The sequence below is a fragment of the Notolepis coatsorum genome (assembly GCF_963971535.1).
Source record: "Notolepis coatsorum genome assembly, chromosome: 2".
NCBI classification, from domain to species: Eukaryota; Metazoa; Chordata; class Actinopteri; order Aulopiformes; family Paralepididae; genus Notolepis; species Notolepis coatsorum.
Window position 1 is genome coordinate 178,717,950 of NC_140166.1, and position 17,526 is coordinate 178,735,475.

Below are 17,526 nucleotides of genomic sequence, written 5' to 3' on the forward strand. Positions count from 1 at the left end.
TCTACAGGTTATGTTAAAGTGGTATGTGATCTAGTTCTGTATCGTTAGTGGCTTAGCTTGGCATCGCTACTGCACTATCTCGCGTACGTGCACGCGTACTGAATAAACCACAAATGTACCTCTAATACCAGTATTAGTCTGACCACACCCCTCATCAGCTTACCTTCATAAGCAGGTGTGTGGTCACCTGCTCTCCTCCTTCTCGCTTTCACCACAAGGAAGAGGTGCCTCGGTAGATCCCCACACTTGACACCATGATGGAAGAAATTTGATTAGGAACAGCTTGGGAAACAAGGATACGTTGACATCATATCTTTATTTTCTCTCTCACTATTTTCGAGAAAATACGGCGATATTGTCTTCGTACTGGAGTGTCTAGAAGATGATGATCATTCTAAAAACCCTCCACCGGTTTTCGTATTGGGAGCACGCCGCTGCATGCTTCTCAACTGCAGTTCCTTGCTGTGTTTGTTGGGGTGAAACCTGTCAGGCCACAGCTGAACTGTCGGACATGCCGCTGTTGTGAGGAGCGGTGCGTTCCAGGTTGGGTGAGTAGTGTTTGCTGGCGGGCTCCACTTGTCTGTTAGTGCTATGGGGGCTACTTGACAAAGTTTATGGAAACCGGCCCCAGGCTAGGGTCCTTTGTTTAGCCGCCTAGGCGACAGAAGGCCTTGGTCTGGCGACCATTATAGTTTTAACTAGTGGGCCGCGACCATTGACACTGGTGATCCCTGTGTGTTCTGGACGAGTGGATTCTCTCTGTCACCGTGTTAAGACCCCATCTTTCATATCCAAATGAGAGTATTCCTTCACGAGGGGATATGTGCATGTAATGTGCGATAGCGGCAGATTCATGTTCAAAGTCAGCTATACAGGCCAGTTGGTACTGTGCTGATTCCGCCGGACGTGGTAATGTCACCGTTGTGAAGCGGTGTTGACGTCTTGTTTTCTCTTTTCTCTTAAAAAGTGAGGAGGGGTTCAGAACGGCGGCCTGTCTGGGTGAGTGTTATGTCATTGTTTACATGTTCATAGCTTACGGTTAGCCGGTCAGTGGCCTGGCGCGGGGTAGCTTAGCTTCTCGCGCGCCGCCGGGAGCTCGCTTCTGATCGCGTGCGTCGTTAGATCGGCGTCTCGCGAGCGGAAGCAATAGCACCCGAACGGTTGGAGCAGCCGTTAGCTTGATGCTATTCTGTTGAACGTGCTTTGATTTTAACATGTTTTACACTCTTGACCACGACGTCATCCTTGACAGGGGATGTTCGTCGACCCTGCCTGAGCCTAGACGGGGATTGCGTCAACAAAGAGGACTGTAGCGACTGGTGGAGCGGCGACGCTGCCCGGATCGAACAACACAGGACGGCTGTGTTCTACGGTGTCTTGTGACTGCACTTCGCTGATCTGCGTTCCGGGTAGGTACGGGGTTGGCCAGACCTCATAACACGTCTTCTGGTTTTACTTTGCTAAATGTATTGTGAATAACGGTGTTTTTTCCCAAAACGTGTGTTGTTGCAATGCATTTGGGATACGTTGCGGGTTGTGTGTGAGCTGTTTTTGTCACTGGCAGTTAGCTTCTCCGTGCAGATCGTGATGTATTGATCTGGTTGTTGTGTGAGAAACATCATGGTGTTTATGTGTACCGTGTACTCACTACTAAGGCAACTAACCTATGAAGCTATGCTTGGTGACAAGTGAGTAAAAGAATGTTCTTTCTCAGACTGTAATGACAATGAACAGTGAGTTCACACATTAACAGGTTTTCCTGTTTTAACTGGCCGTATTGAGGGTAAAATAGGAGGATTGTGTTTTCCCCCCCCGGTTCCCTGGGGACTTTATCACCTCCTATCAGACATGTTGTGCATTAATTGTGTCTTTTGTGTGGTAGGGATACGATGTAACTCTTAGCTTGATTGCTGAGGTTGTGCTAAATCTGCTGGAGAAACTTATTTCCTAAAGGGAAATTGGTTTGGTTGCTGTCATGTGTGCTTAGCAAGGCCTGTGGTCGATACTAATCAAGAATGATGTATTCTCTCATTGTGAAAAAAACGGCGTTCCTCTGTTGAGTGTTTTTGCCATTTTTTGTAGGTGATGATGGGTTGTGTGTGTCATGTGACCTACAACTGGGTTGTACTGGCCACAGAAGCACATGTGTATGTTGGACCGGGGTTCTTAGTAAAAATCAGATGGCAGGTTAGCTCATGCGCTGTGTGGAGCTGTGAAACGCTTCATAGAGCTGACTATGACTGTGTCATATTCTCTTTTTGTCGTTACGTCGTATCATGGGTGTGGGGTCGTAAAGGGGTGAACTGGTAACCTTTCCTCTCCCCATTGTTCTGTCGGTCAGGGGTACACCCCCTGTCCTTCAAGGTTCCCGTCACGTGGCGGTTCGGCACGTTACGGGGGGGGGGGGGGGGGGGGGGGGAGGGAGTTCCTGGTCCCACGGCCTGGTATATTGGGCGTGTGCACCGCAGGAATTCCCCCGCCATAGAGTACGTCACCGTGCGGTTGGTAGGACTTCCGTGTGCTGTTCAGGTCCATGTGATGGATCTGTTTTCAGGGGGGGTGGTCAGGGCTCCTCCTCACCAAGCGCCTATTCAGGCCTTCTGTGAGTTCGGACTCCTTCTTCCATGTGAGGAAGCCTCCATCAGAGTACAGAGCCTTCCTCCTCAGATTGTCAAAGTGAGTGGACCCTCTAGAAGGGTCCTTTTCTATTGTATGTATATTCGATTCAATTCGTTTATTGAGTGTGTATGGGTTCAGTGCCTCTTCCCCGGAGGCCCTAAAACCAGTTTTTTACATGGCTCGAGGTGCAATATATTCTTTTCAATCTGTACAGCTCGCGTGGGAAGTCTCTCTGGGGATCCCCGTCTCTTTCCTATGGGAGGGTGGTGGGATGTAAAAATGTGAAAAAATTTTACCCCGGCTGTGTAGACTGGGATACATACTGTTGATGCTTCCTTCTTTCTATTACAGAAGTGTTGGAGTTAGGGAGTGTCACACCCCTCTTGTCGTTCCCCTGGGCGCCTTGGGGATTCAATGACAGGTCTAAATAGCCTGTTCATTGATGGGGGTGTGTCCCGACGCACGTATAGTGCTAGCTCGCTGTAAACAGGCGATTGACTGGCACGCCTTGGTTGCTTGTGGTTGAAACAGCGTTTTTATAAAGCAACTGAGATGGGGGTTTTTCCTCTTCCGGCGACCACATCCCATGACCTGGGTGGGTTGTCGACGGATTCTCGTTCATGTCTGGGGGATGATGACGGGATGGATCTGAACATATGTAGTGGGGTCTCACGCCCTTGGGGTGGGCCACCAGGCGCGGTTCGTCCGAACGTCTGGGTGGCGCCTTCTTTTCATGTTAAGATCAACACGCATATCTGCCCTTCTCCTGGAGTAGGCATGTCGGCGTGGTTAGGGCACGGGACTGGTTCTGGTCACGCTGGTCCAGATCAGTTGAACCCGTTGTCCGCCGGGGATGCAGATCTGCTGTTCTGGTACCCTGAGGGACTTGGGCTTTTTTCAGGGGGGAAAAATGCCAGGTCGGTCTGGGTGTCACAGGGTTAAGCGCTATGGAGACCCTGGTTGGGTATGTTTTTACTCAGCACTGTCGTCATGGCTTACAGCCATGCCATTCTGTACGCTCTCGATCTCGTCGGATCTCGGCCGCTACACAGGTTGGTCCTGGTTAGTACTTGGTTGGGAGACCGCCGGGGAATACCAGGTACGGTGTGCTTAGGGGCTGGTTCTCCATTATTTTTCGCTCCTCTCTCACGCATGGCGAAGAGGGGCCTGTGGGGGTGGTTTTTTGACCTCCTCTGGTGACCCTGTGCTTCCCGTACCGCCAGGCCCGGTCCGAAGTGATGTTTGCGACCCGTAGGCCTGGGTTAACCCTTTTTGGAAACTGAAACACTTGTACTGCGGTATAGCCGGTGTATACCCGCAGGTGTGTTTTGGAGTTTTTTCTTGAGGGGTTATAGGAACAACCACCGCATTGGGTAACACCGAGGTGGTTGATTCCCTGGTGTGTTGGAGCAGTGTCAACTCCCGGGTTCACCGTTTGAGGGTGCCCCTGCACGTTCATGACGTCTGCCAATCGTGTCAGCCTTCTCTGCCTCGACCCCTCTGGGTGGGGGTTGTTAAATGGAGGCTTGGTCATGCAACACCGCCAGCTTACGCTCCTTCCGCCGGGGCGGCTGTGTTCAGCTGTCCCCTCTGGCGCCTGTCTCGTCCGCAGTCTCCAGGCTAGGGTTAACAGCCTGTTGCCTGGTTTTTCCCCGGTGCGCTGCCTGCTTCCGTTGGTTAACCTTTTTTGTGTGCTTACGGCCATGCTGACTGCCTATTCTGCAGGGTCAGTGTGCCAGGCGGTGTACTATTGGGGGGACGGGGCCCGCTCGGCTTACGGCCATACCGACCTGAACACGCCCGGTCTCGTCCGATCTCGGAAGCTGGGCAGGTTCTGGCCTGGTTGGTTCCGCCTGGGAATACCAGGTGCAGTAACTGAGGGGCCTTTGTCCGAATACGCTGGCGATGTGGGGGGCGGGGCACTACGTGCCCACCTGGTGGGGTCTTGATGCTGGCATCATGGACTTCTCCGGGCCCCCATTCTAGGGAGTCCAGTCCTTTTGGTGGGTCTGGGTCTTCCTTCGTGCTCCGCTGCTATGGCCTTGCCACGGGGTTGGGTTTGCCCTTGACCCCGTGATTCTGGGGGCAGTAACGAGGTTGTTCCTCCGTTCGTTCCCGGGTGGCATGCGGGTTGTGCGTGTGTGTAGTCGTGGGGTCAAGCCACGGTCTGCTCACCCTGTGCGTTGAGTTGCTTGAGTGCCTCTTCGCACGGTCGGGTCCGTCGCCCTCCCGTGACGTCCCTAATAGGGGGGCTACCCTCCATTAGGGGGGGTCGGGGGGGCTCGGCCCTCCCTGTTCTGATGGTTTTGGGGGGCTGTCAGCGGGGTGTATTTGTCAGCCAAGTGGCTCCGCTTGGCCTCCCTTGTGCAGTAGCGATGCCAAGCTAAGCCACTAACGATACAGAACGTTAGGTTATGACTATAACCAAGTTCTGTTAGTTAGGGGCGATGCTTGGCATCGGACGGCCGCTGCAGCCCTTGTCCTCACCTTGTGGTGAAAGCTTGGGAAGGAGGAGAGCAGGTGACCACACACCTGCTTATGAAGGTAAGCTGATGAGGGGTGTGGTCAGACTAATACTGGTATTAGAGGTACATTTGTGGTTTATTCAGTACGCGTGCACGTACGCGAGATAGTGCAGTAGCGATGCCAAGCATCGCCCCTAACTAACAGAACTTGGTTATAGTCATAACCTAACGTTATGCTGCTCTGATTAAAGGTCATATTAAAGTAAAAGTATAAGGGTCTCTAACATGAAAATACTCACGTAAAGTACAAGTAGCTCGAAATTGTAATTAAGTACAGTACTTGAGTAAAAATACTTGGTTACTTTCCACTATCGGTAAATCAAATAAAAGTCAAAGTCAACCCTCCTGGTTTGGATTCATTTAATTTTGGACAGATCATGTGTTTTTCATCTTTCTCTAGATATTAGTCCACTACATTTTACATTATCCAAAGTGACTTACAAGTTCTGTACAACAAGTTAGCAGGTAGGGTACAACTCTGGCAGCTAAGGGTAAGTAACATTGTTTGTCAAACGGCGTCAAATATTGAGTGCTACAGTCTTAGTAGCACTTTGTAGTAAAGACATATTAACATAGTAGGTAGTAGTATAGGCATATTAGGTGGTAGCAAAGTACATGATAGTAAAAGACAGTAAGAAGGTTAGTAATTTTTATATATATTTTTTTAATTTCGGGTATTGATTGAAGAAGTGTGTTTTTAGTCAACGATGGACTGTGGTGGGAAGTTCATTCCCACTAGATGAAGTATGTTGCAGACACTACACTTTACCCACTGCATTGGAAAAATTGGTTAAAAACTAAAACAAAAAAGTTCAAGTAAAATTCTGAACATCATTTCCTGAATTCCATTTAGGAATTAGGAATGTAATGGAATATGCTTTGTTCTGTGAAAACTCATGCACATGCACGTCACACACAATGCTTTCCTCCCATGCTAGCGAGGATATGTCATAATCCCTTTGAAATGTAAACAGTTCCTGCAAAATGTCACACCAGGCAAGTATGTACATTTATCAATACAGGAAAGCTGACACTAGACACCATCACCGCTAGCACCTCATCCATCAACAACACACGCAACACATGCACAGAAACAAACATGCATGCAAGCGCACACGCACACACACACACACACACACACACACACACACACACACACACACACACACACACACACACACACACACACACACACACACACACACACACACACACACACACACACACACACACACACACACACACACACACACAGAGTAGATTTACAAGTTCCAGGTGTTGTCGGTCTGGTGTGATATGCCTTTATACATGGTTCACGTGTATACTGTTAAACCCCTGGTGTTCACAGTACAGAGGAGAGGTCCTACTAAATCAGGTTACAACATATATGTTCTCTACAAAATGGCAGCCCGCTGACCTCACGCTGACATGGCAAGGCAGGTCTGAGCCAATTGATTGCTGGCCTGTCTCACTCACAGCACAGCTCCAGTCCCCCAAAACCCTCTCACATCTTCTTCCAGACCCTTGAGTAGAAATACAGGCCTTTGAATGCTTATAAAACTCACTTGTATTGTCCGCCATTAGCCTTTATTTAATAACCAGGGTAATCGTGTTGAGATTTCCGTCTCTTTTACAAGTAGTTTTCTACCGATTGTATCTGAAAACGCCACATAAACCATGAAAGTCACCACATCTGACTAAATTGCAATGCTAAGATCTATTATCTTTATTCTATTATTATTTGTATTTTTTTGCACAATCAAGGCGGGCATGGCCACCTTCATTTCAAGTCAAGTCAAGTCAAGAGTTTTATTTGTCACGGCATACAAGTATACAATGAAATGCGGGGGGGGGGTCTTGCCTGCAACGATGTGCATAATACAATAGTAATATATAATAAGAATCCAATAGAACGACATTGTGCAATAAAACAAGTAAACAAACATGTCTTGTGTATGTATGTGACTAATAAATCTCTTGAATCTTGAAATCTTGAATCTGAGGCGCTTTTGTTTTCCTGAATTTTTTTAATTTTTATTATAATTTTTTTTAAAGGTTGCTCTATAGGGGCGCCCTCGTGGCGCATACCATAGTGCCTCACGCACCTACGCGGCCGACCCGGGTTCGATCCCAGCACCCAACGTTATTTGTCGCATGTCCTCCCCACCTCTCCTCCCGTTCGCCCTCTCCTCTGTCGGTCCTGCGTGATCAAGAAAAGCTGTAAAAATGCTAAAAAATTATAAAATAAAAAAAAAGTTGCTCTATAGTGCCTTAATACGGTGTCTAAAAAGGAAGAAGCGGAATTGTTCCTCAGATACTCTAAACTTATTACAATGGCTAAACTTCATAAAAAACAAGTAACACATAACATGTTATCATGGCATATAAATCAAATGTGATGACTTTCCTCGGGTTATACAGTGTTTAAAGGAACACGCCAACTTTTGGGGAAATTTGCTTATTTGCCATCTACCCTGGAGTTAGACAAGCAGATACTGTACATACCCTTTTGTTCTCTGTGCATGCATTAGGCTTAGGAAACAAATGTGTTTTTCAAAAAACAACAGACATTTTATTTCTCCACGTGGTAAATACACAGGTCACAACATGTTTACAGGTACGTTTTGGAGTTGTATTTGGAGTGTATTTCGTGACTGTTGGGAACTAGGCTACACTGGCACACCTACTTCAGGTGAAACGCTAAGCTAGGCTAATGGTGCGGCTGTTCCCTAAGCCTAATGCATGCAGAGAAGAAAAGGGTATGTATCTGCTTGTCTAACTTGGTGTGGTGTTCTGATGCCAGATGCTGATGAGTAGGGGGGGGGGGCATATTGGCTTGCTGATCAAAACCACGTCCCAGCGTTGAGAGACACAGGGCTAGATCCACAAAGAATGGATTGCACGGTGCTAGTTGCACCCTTACTTACAATTCATTATGAATTGAAAATGGGGGACCCTGATGTAAACAAGACAAACGTCTTTCTCTGGTCTGCATACCCTTAACAATTGTGTGTATTGAGCCGTACTGTATTGTACCCATTCTGCAATCTGTTAATAAAATGTTCATTCAATCAATCACTGTGCAGATTGATTGATTGAATGAACATATGGTAGAACATGCTGTTTACAACTTTTGTGGACCAACTAACCGACCGACTAGTTGACTGACGCAGCTAAAAAAGACTGGTATGAACCTATAAGGACCAGTGGTGGGAATAACAGCGTTATAAATAACGGCGTTACTTTTTTCAGTAATGAGTAATCTAACAGATTACTCTTCCAATATTAATAACGCGTTACCGTTACTGCCAAAAAATGCGGCGCGTTACTATGATTGAAGCAGTTTTTTTCATCAGACCAACTAGATCTCTGCGCAGAGAGGCAATACTTTTTTTTAACTGTTCTTCCTTGGTTAGTGGGCAGTGTGCGAGACAAGCGCATACATGCTGATGATTGGCTGAGGTTGAGTACAATTTCATGGTAAGCCAATCAGAGGTAGAGTTGGGCGGGTGTTCGAAAGCATGCATAGTCGGACACACAACGAAAACACAAGCGAGTCAGTCAACGAGAGACAGCGGTCCGCGGGTCCGTGTACGTTTTGATAGTTTGTTTGGCAAGCCCAAATAATTCAAAACGAATCCAATGAACAACACAAGCGAGTCAGTCAACGAGAGACGGGGCCATGAGCGTTTTTTGTTCACTCTTGTGCTTGTTGTGTTGCAGCGCAGGGCACTACAGTAGTGGAGGCTCTACTGCTGACAGCCTTATCAACATAGTGCTGCACTTCCTGGTTTAATAGCACAGTCTTCAGGTGCTCAGAGAGAGAGAGACACACACCACACATATTTTTTTTCTTTTATTTGCACTACAAAGAGTGTATATCTGTATGTCTTAATTGTCATGATTAGATTAGTTTAGATGATTAGATTAGATACATATATCTGTATGTATGTTGTGTATGTCATAAATGTCATTATGAATTGAAAATGGGGGACCCTGATGTAAACAAGACGAAAGTCTTTCTCTGGTCTGCATCCCCTTAACAATTGTGTGTATTGAGCTGTACTGTACTGTACCCATTCTGCAATCTGTAAAATGTCAATCAATCAATCAATCAGTATATATTTGTTATTTATTTTTGGTATAGTGCTTAACAAGCATAATTTAATGTTGCCCAGTTGTAGCCTGTTGAGGGGCAATACATATCAAAAGTTCCAAAACATCTATTGTGTTTGTATTTGTATGATCCACTATATAAACATAGTAATTATAATATCTACATACATGGCATTTGATTGGAGGCTAGTCTCACTTTGTCCCACAGCAACATTAAAATAGTTTAGATTTGTGTACGTTGTTTGTTAAAAATGTACTTGAAAGTAACGCAATAGTTACTTTATGAAGTAACTAGTTACTTTTATAATTTGTAACTGAGTAAGTAATTTAGTAACATTTTGGAAGAAGTAACTAGTAACTGTAACTAGTTACTTTTTTAAAGTAACTTGCCCAACACTGATAAGGACCCATGCTTTATTAATAAACAGCATGTTCTACCATATCCTGAAAAGGTCTGTGTCTCTCAACGCTGGGATGTGGTTTTGATCAGCAAGCCAACATGCCCCCCCCCCCCCCCCCTACTCATCAGCATCTGGCATCAGAACACCACACCAACCAACCAACCAACCAACCAACCAACCAACCAACCAACCAACCCACCTCTATCTTTCTATGATGTAGACAGACAGACAGACAGACAGACAGACAGACAGACAGACAGACAGACAGACACAGACAGACAGACAGACAGACAGACAGACAGACAGTAGGTCTGTTTCACATATCTGATCTCCAGCAGTCCACCTAGTCTGCCAAGTCATACAACCACTTCCTCCCCACACAGTCAACCCAATGTTATTAAAGCTAAAGGTCCACCCATGACCAGAATCTGTGTATGTTATTTCTACGACCTTGAAGCATTTAGTTTAGATTTGTGGGCCCTCGCTTGTGTTGGCCAAGCCACAAAAGTCAAAAAGTTGCTATATCTTCGAAAATCAATGATCAAAAAAAAAATAATAATAATCTCTATTTGAGGTCAGAGTTAGGCGTGAGGTCTCCAGGAGAATTTGGTGAAAGTGCTGAGATTCTGCAGTTTGCAACTTGGCCAAACGAATGACGATCAGATTTGGGAAGACGGACAAGTGTTTCCCAAAGATAGAAAACCCAAAAGCCGAGACTGTAGTGTGTGATTTCATCAAGAGATAATCCCCGGAGTCGCTCCACTGACGACGAGCGATAAACAGACTTTGTGAAACGCTGTGAATGTATGAGGGAAGATCTTGACGGGATACGGGTACATTATTTGTTAAGACGAAATGTCAGCACCGCTAAATATAGCTCCTTTGGTCGTATGAGCTCAAATGATCCTTCCCACAAAGTCAACATCCCATTCCTTATCAATGGAGCAGCTCCAGAACTAGGCCCTCGCTGACATCCCCTCACAGCTTAGCTCTCTGGTTTCAAGCGGAGGGAGATAGTAACCGTGGCTTGCGCCCACTCTTCCAGGAGACACCAAGTTACTCCATTCACTGCGGTGAAACTGGAGCCGCGTTGCGTGATATGACTTTGTTTCGCATTAGGCAAGACCGGGAGCCAAGCCAGTGGGGGTCATAGTTTCCACTCTGTCTTGTTTTTAAATTTCACGGCAATTTGACAAAACTGCTCCAGAAATCGGAAACATAATTAAAAGTTAAAAAAGGAACCTTATGAACAACCCCGGAAAACATCAAAACAAAGGCTCTAAAAGTCACAAAAACAGGATCATTTTTCAGACACAGGACGCAGGCTTCGCTCGTGCTGTTTTCATACATGCAGCTGAACAGAAAAGGAAAAGAAACATATCAGCCAATACAGGACGTGCGCCAGACGACAGCGTAGGATGTGGTGACCCCTGTGATAAGGTCAGGGGGTTGCGGGTCACCAGTGGTCCAGTGCTAGAGGCTGTTTCGTCAGCCAAGTCAACTCTTACAGGTCACCTGGGGAGACGGGGAGGGGTCCAAACGCCAGAGAGACACGACCCCTGAGCTAATGGTAGGCTGCTGTTTTTTTTACTGCATAATTACAGGTTGACTCCAGAGGGGGAGAGGGCAGGAGACGGGTAGCTCACACCCTCTGCACGCTTCACAGAGGGGAGTTGATTGTTTCTGGCAACTTGGACGTGTTATTACTGCGAGGAAAAAAAAGTCTCGAGGAAGCGGGTTTTATAGGGATGCTGGTTTCTTTTTTTGTTGCAGTGAACCCAGAGTCAGGACAAAAGCAATCTGCCAACACGGTTCTGCCACAAAACGGGCTCCACTCACGTCACACTGACCCAGAGAGCCTCATCATCCACACAGCCTACCTGTATGCTTCTCTCTCCTTCTCTGTGCTCACCGCTCTGGAAGCATAGAATTGACACAGGGTCAATGTTCATGTCAGCAGCGGTTTAACACAGTGAGATTCAGCAGCATCCATGGGGGAGAGGATTCAGAAGTCTGACATGCATGCAATGCATTCGTAGGTCGCCCAACGAAGCGTGAGCTGTGTCTAGCTATAGCGACAGGCCTATATACTGGAGCCAAGCTCTATTCTACATGCATCGTGTCGCATCACGACAATAGCCTTCTTTACCCTCCTCGGACGTTGACGAGAACCTGCTCGTACTACGCCGCACCGTGTCTGGCGTAACAATCGACAACCTCAACAAAAAACCCTCTTCCCTCTTCCCATCTTTCTAAATGTTGCCCAACTAAAAGTAGCACTTTGCAGCAGTACAAAGGTGTACTTGGGAACTTTTGTGTCCGTCTACTCTCCTTGTAGACAACAAAAAGTAAAGAAAAATTACTATGACGGGTACGAATAACCAGCACATTTGTTTTTCTTGTTTTTTCACAGCGCATGGTTGCATTGCATTCAGAAATGCAGTGCCGGTAGCAAGCAAGACAAGAACCCATGCGTAAGAGACCTGTGCCAAGCAATACACCCCCATACATAGATAACCATCAAACACAAATCCATACAAAGACAGGGGCGGAACTCAACTCTCCTGCAATAACACAGAAATCCCAATGTACCTGATCTCTATGGGACTCATTGAAAGACAAATAAGTGGAAACAATACTCCTGTTCTGGGGCATGCAGATGGAGGTCAGATGGAGACAATAGAAGCCACCCAGCAAAAGCCACAGGGATCTGTTTACAGGCCACAGACAGAGAGGGAGCAGCTGGCCGGCCGGCGTGGGCACACATGATGGCACTACTGACACAACGGCATAAAGGCAGCGGAATGCTTTTGTTCTGTAACAGTGGCCGGGATTCCCCTTTTAACCATTTCACAAAGCTGAACACACCGAGACACAACGCTATCAATTCCACCATGCTCCTGTCTGCCTCCCACCCGTGTCCCTCCCACTGGCTTCTGGTGTGGGAGCTGAGCTCCGGGCCAGACACTAGCTTCTGGTGTGGGAGCTGAGCTCCGGGCCAGACACTGGCTTCTGGTGTGGGAGCTGAGCTCCGGGCCAGACACTGGCTTCTGTTGTGGGAGCTGAGCCCCTGGCCAGACACTGGCTTCTGGTGTGGGAGCTGAGCCCCTGGCCAGACACTGGCTTCTGGTGTGGGAGCTGAGCCCCTGGCCAGACACTAGCTTCTGGTGTGGGAGCTGAGCTCCGGGCCAGACACTGGCTTCTGGTGTGGGAGCTGAGCCCCTGGCCAGACACTGGCTTCTGTTGTGGGAGCTGAGCCCCTGGCCAGACACTGGCTTCTGGTGTGGGAGCTGAGCCCCTGGCCAGACACTGGCTTCTGGTGTGGGAGCTGAGCCCTCCAGCGGCTGGAGGAAGGGGAGTGGTACTCACAGCTTTGGCTTGGGCCTGGTAGGCAGTGGAAGACCATCCCTCACCGGGGATGGAGACAGCTTGGCCAGGGCTGAGGGTGAATCTGGGGCCACTGGGGCGGGCGGAGGGACCGGGGCTGGAAATTCTGTCATAATAGGTTCAGAGTGTGGTGCTGGTGGAGGGGTTTCCTCAGGCAGGCTAGGCAGGGGCGACGGTGGCGGGCTGGGGGGCTGGCCGTTCTGCCGGAGCCCGCTGGTCCTGTCCCTGGCCTCCGAGCCCATCTGGACTGGCGGCAGGGCCGATACGCTGGGCCAGATCTCCAGCTCGTTGACGTGGAAGCCCTCGGCACTGGCCTTGGGGGGCAGCTCCAGCAGGCTGATCTCTGTGGGTGGGGGCGGAGGCGGGAACAAGTCCTCGAACCCTGAGCTCTCCCCTGAAGCGCCATTACTGGACGTGTCCTCGGAAGCTGGAGGAGAAAAAAACAAAAAATTGCCTTTTAGTTTACATTCTGCTCTGCTCTCTCAGACAAAACAATATCGTCATAACCGCTCCGTATCGAAGCTGTTATGCGATAGCCGGTCTGAACTGAAGTACAGCGACAGCTGTGTCCGGTCGGTGTGTGTGTGTCGGCCAAAGCTCGGGCCATGCTTTTCTTTCTGATTGTGCAGTGAGTGCTATACATACACAGATGTATCTGTGAGAATAAACAGCACCATGTTCTTCTTCTCATCCTCTCCCATTAACACGGAGCTCCTCAGCCCTCTCCTCCTCCCTCAAATTCTCATATACATACAGTGTACAGGTTGATAAACAGGACAAAGGCGGTCATCTTGACCAGAGGAAATACCATATACTGTAGTCTTTAATGACTGGGCCAAAACCACCAGACCTCCCTGGGAGACGTTCGGTAATCATCACTCTAATGACCTAGTCGTGATTCATCTCGGATCTGGAAAGCCGGCTGTCGGGAAGTAATCCAACATTGTTTTTTTCGGTTATTGCGGAAATCTGTAGGATATTTAGTTATTACCATTTGACCACTACTAACGACTGTCATTAGGCAGCGGTGGCCTAATGGTTAGAGAAGCAGGTTTGTGACCGGAAGGTCGCTGGTTCGATCCCCCGGACCGGCAGGAAAAAATCTGGGCTGGGGAAGTGAATTAATAACTCTCTCCTATCCCCTTAACACCAACCGCTGAAGTGTCCTTGAGCAAGGCACTAAACCCCCAACTGCTCCAGTGGAGTTGCTCAGTGGCCAATGGTGGCAGACTGTGGTTGTACTGGGCAGCTCCCAGGTGTGAATGGAACTGTGTGAATGTGAAGCAGGGCATTCCTGAAAAAGAGCATCAGCTCAGCGAACCTACCCTGGGTAAATAAAGGTTAATAAAAAATAAATAAATAAAATACAACACATGTTATTTGGAAAATTAAGAATAGGCCAATAGGCCAATCAAAGATATACAGGGTATATTCATACACAGTTGCATTCAGTTTGGAAGCAATATTTGCAAGCATACACTATACAACTCCCCTGTATAGTGGCCAAATTATTTGTTCCACTTTTTAAAGGGGAACAAGGCCATTTAAAGAGTACTATAACATGTATTTAAAAAAAAGCCAGCAGTGTATTCACGCCTGCCCATTCCCAGAGAACGTACTCCAGAGGTCCTTCCATTAAAGGAACCACGCCAGACCTCTATGAAGACATGAGGAGCGTGAAATTACAGAAACATTTTAACCTAATATCCCCATTTCAATAATTTTCTGGATATGGAAACACTTAGATTCCTTTGATGGCGCTCTCCCCAGGGGGCTTCCAAGTGTGTTCTCTGTGAAGGTGGCGTGGGCATGTAACCTTATTGTGGTACTTCACTTAGGCAGTTCTCAGTGAGGTATAGAGGGTCCAATCTTTGGAATGCAGCTGATCCTATACTGAGGAAATCTACATCTCTGCTTATTTTTAAAGCAAACTACAAAAAAAATGCTCATATCCAAAAGTAGTAGATAGATAAATAGGTCATACATGTAGGTATGCATTTGGTTATGTGGGTGGGTAGGTTTGTAGGCAGGTGGGTGGGTGGTTATGTATTATTATGTACGCAGTATACAGTATATGCATGTATGTTCAGATTCAGTTCAGTTCAGATGTACTGTGTGTATGTACTGTATGTTTGTATTAACACGTATCTTTTGAATGTATTCTGGTATTTTATAACATGTATATTTTTGTATGTTTGATTATACAAAACAGGGGACATTCTCGATAAGCCTCTAGGCTTCTAACTTCTCCTTCACAATAATGGTTATAACTTATGTCTTTTTTTTGTACTTTTGTAAAAAGTAATAAAAATAAAAAAAATACAACGTGCTGTACTGCCCCCTAAATGATGTAACGTTTCCCCTTTAACTTTCTCTTAGCGCTGGACGCACCTGCTGAGACATTGAGCTGGGCTGTGCTGATGACAGAGCCGTAGAGGTTGGTGGCGGTGCAGCAGAACAGGCCTCCATCCTCAGGGAAGGCTTCAGCGATCACCAAGGTACAGATCTCCTCTGGAAAGAGACGGACCATCAATGAGGATGTTATTATATTTACACCGTATTCCAGTTACTAGCTTATACTCCGGTTTGTCTGGACAGGTCGGTCCTCTTAAAGTCAGGATAGATCAGTCTTAGTCAGGATAGGTGAGTCAGGATAGGTCAGTCTTGGTCTGGATAGGTGAGTCAGACTCAGGATAGGTCAGTATTGGTCTGGATAGGTGAGTCAGGATCGGTCAGTTTTTGTCAGGATAGGTCAGTCCTCTTAGTTGAGATGGATAAGGTTTTGACATACATCTTGATATCAATATACCAGTAGTGTACATGATGAATAAACTGAATATTTAGGATATTAACAATCAAATGTAACTTACACATAATTACAAGAAACAAGGTTATTGCTGCTATTGTAAATAGTATTGAGCATATACCAGCTCAAAAACAGAATGTGCACATAAATGCACTCAATGGTCAAAGTATCATTGTGGGTCCTATAACTTAGATTTCACTATTAGCACTTATAGCACGGTCTGAAATTGGTCTGGAGAAAAGGTACAGTATATACTTAAATGGGACAGTGAGTGCCTGACATGGAGATAAATTACATAGGCCTGTACTTACAGACTGACATAATGATTGACACACGGAACAGAGTGGCATGTTGTTGACTGTCTATGTGTTTGTAAAGAGAAGTAAGACTGACATGTGGTTCGACAGGTAGACTAATGTTATGTCGACAGAGTAGACAGATGATTGACAGGTACACTGGTGACTCACTGGCCAAGCGCAGGTCAAAAGACCAGACCAGACCGCACGCACACGCACGCACACACACACACGCACGCACGCACGCACACAGACAGACAGACAGACAGACAGACAGACAGACAGACAGACAGACAGACAGACAGACAGACAGACAGACAGACAGACAGACAGACAGACAGACAGACAGACAGACAGACAGACAGACGGCAGTAGGGGAAAAAAGACACATTTAGACACATGTACGCACGCACACACACACACACACACACACACACACACACACACATTGACAGATGACAGATGTTCAGAGATGTCTAAGTGACTCATAAAATATTGGCGGTAACACCTGATGTACCTATTTAGTCACGCAGGCTCAGGAAAAATAAATTGTGTCTGTAAAATGCACATGTCAGTGTTTGTCTGAGCTACGTGTGTTTGTGTATGTGAATGTTTGAGGTGTGTGTGTGTGTGTGTGTGTGTGTATGTGTATGTGTGTGTGTGTGAGTTTTTGGGATCGTCAGACTTTCCAAGGGTGAGTGTCCTAGACTTTCACAAGTGACTGTGTGACACAGTCATTGGCTCTGACATCCCAACTCAATGAACATCTGTGATCAGACTGGTGTCCTCTTGATGACCCCTGGGACCAGCCTCGCTTACAATAATGTAAATAAAGTTCTTATCAACCACAGGAAAAAGGTACATATTGAACATTATATAAGTAAGTAATACATCAACGTATTTACAAAAATGTACAATGTGTACATATTACAAATAAGTAATATATTGACATATTTACAAATAAGTACATATTCAAACGTTTTAGGAAAACATTTTGAGCTCCCCTGCTGGGGAACGAACATGGGACACTCACTTGGGCGGCAAGTGCCTTTACCTCAAGACCTTAAACTAACTATAACCTTAACCACACTGTTACCTTAAACTGACCCTAACCTTAACCCTAACTTTCTATCTTAACCATAACCTCTAAACGTTAAAACGAATCATCATCATAGTATTGCTGTGTTTGTATCAGGGTGGGTGGGTGGCTTAGTCTAGTGGTGAGTGCAGTCACCCGCAACCACAATCAGTCACGCTGTTTGTTTTGGACTTTCGCCAATAAGAAATGTAAATATATTACTTATACAAGTAAATATATTACTTATGGCTATAAAGTACATTATGTACCTTTTTTCCTGTGTTCATTTAGTTCTTTA

General features: G+C 46.5%; 1 protein-coding gene across 1 annotated transcript in view; it reads right to left on the reverse strand.

Annotated features, from left to right (window-relative positions):
* palld (palladin, cytoskeletal associated protein) overlaps window positions 1–17,526 on the reverse strand; it is an 86,903-nt gene that overhangs the window by 45,195 nt on the left and 24,182 nt on the right. Inside the window, 2 exon segments of the mRNA XM_084309028.1 lie at window positions 13,031–13,475; window positions 15,440–15,559. Of these exon segments, the coding sequence (XP_084165154.1) occupies window positions 13,031–13,475; window positions 15,440–15,559 (565 nt within the window).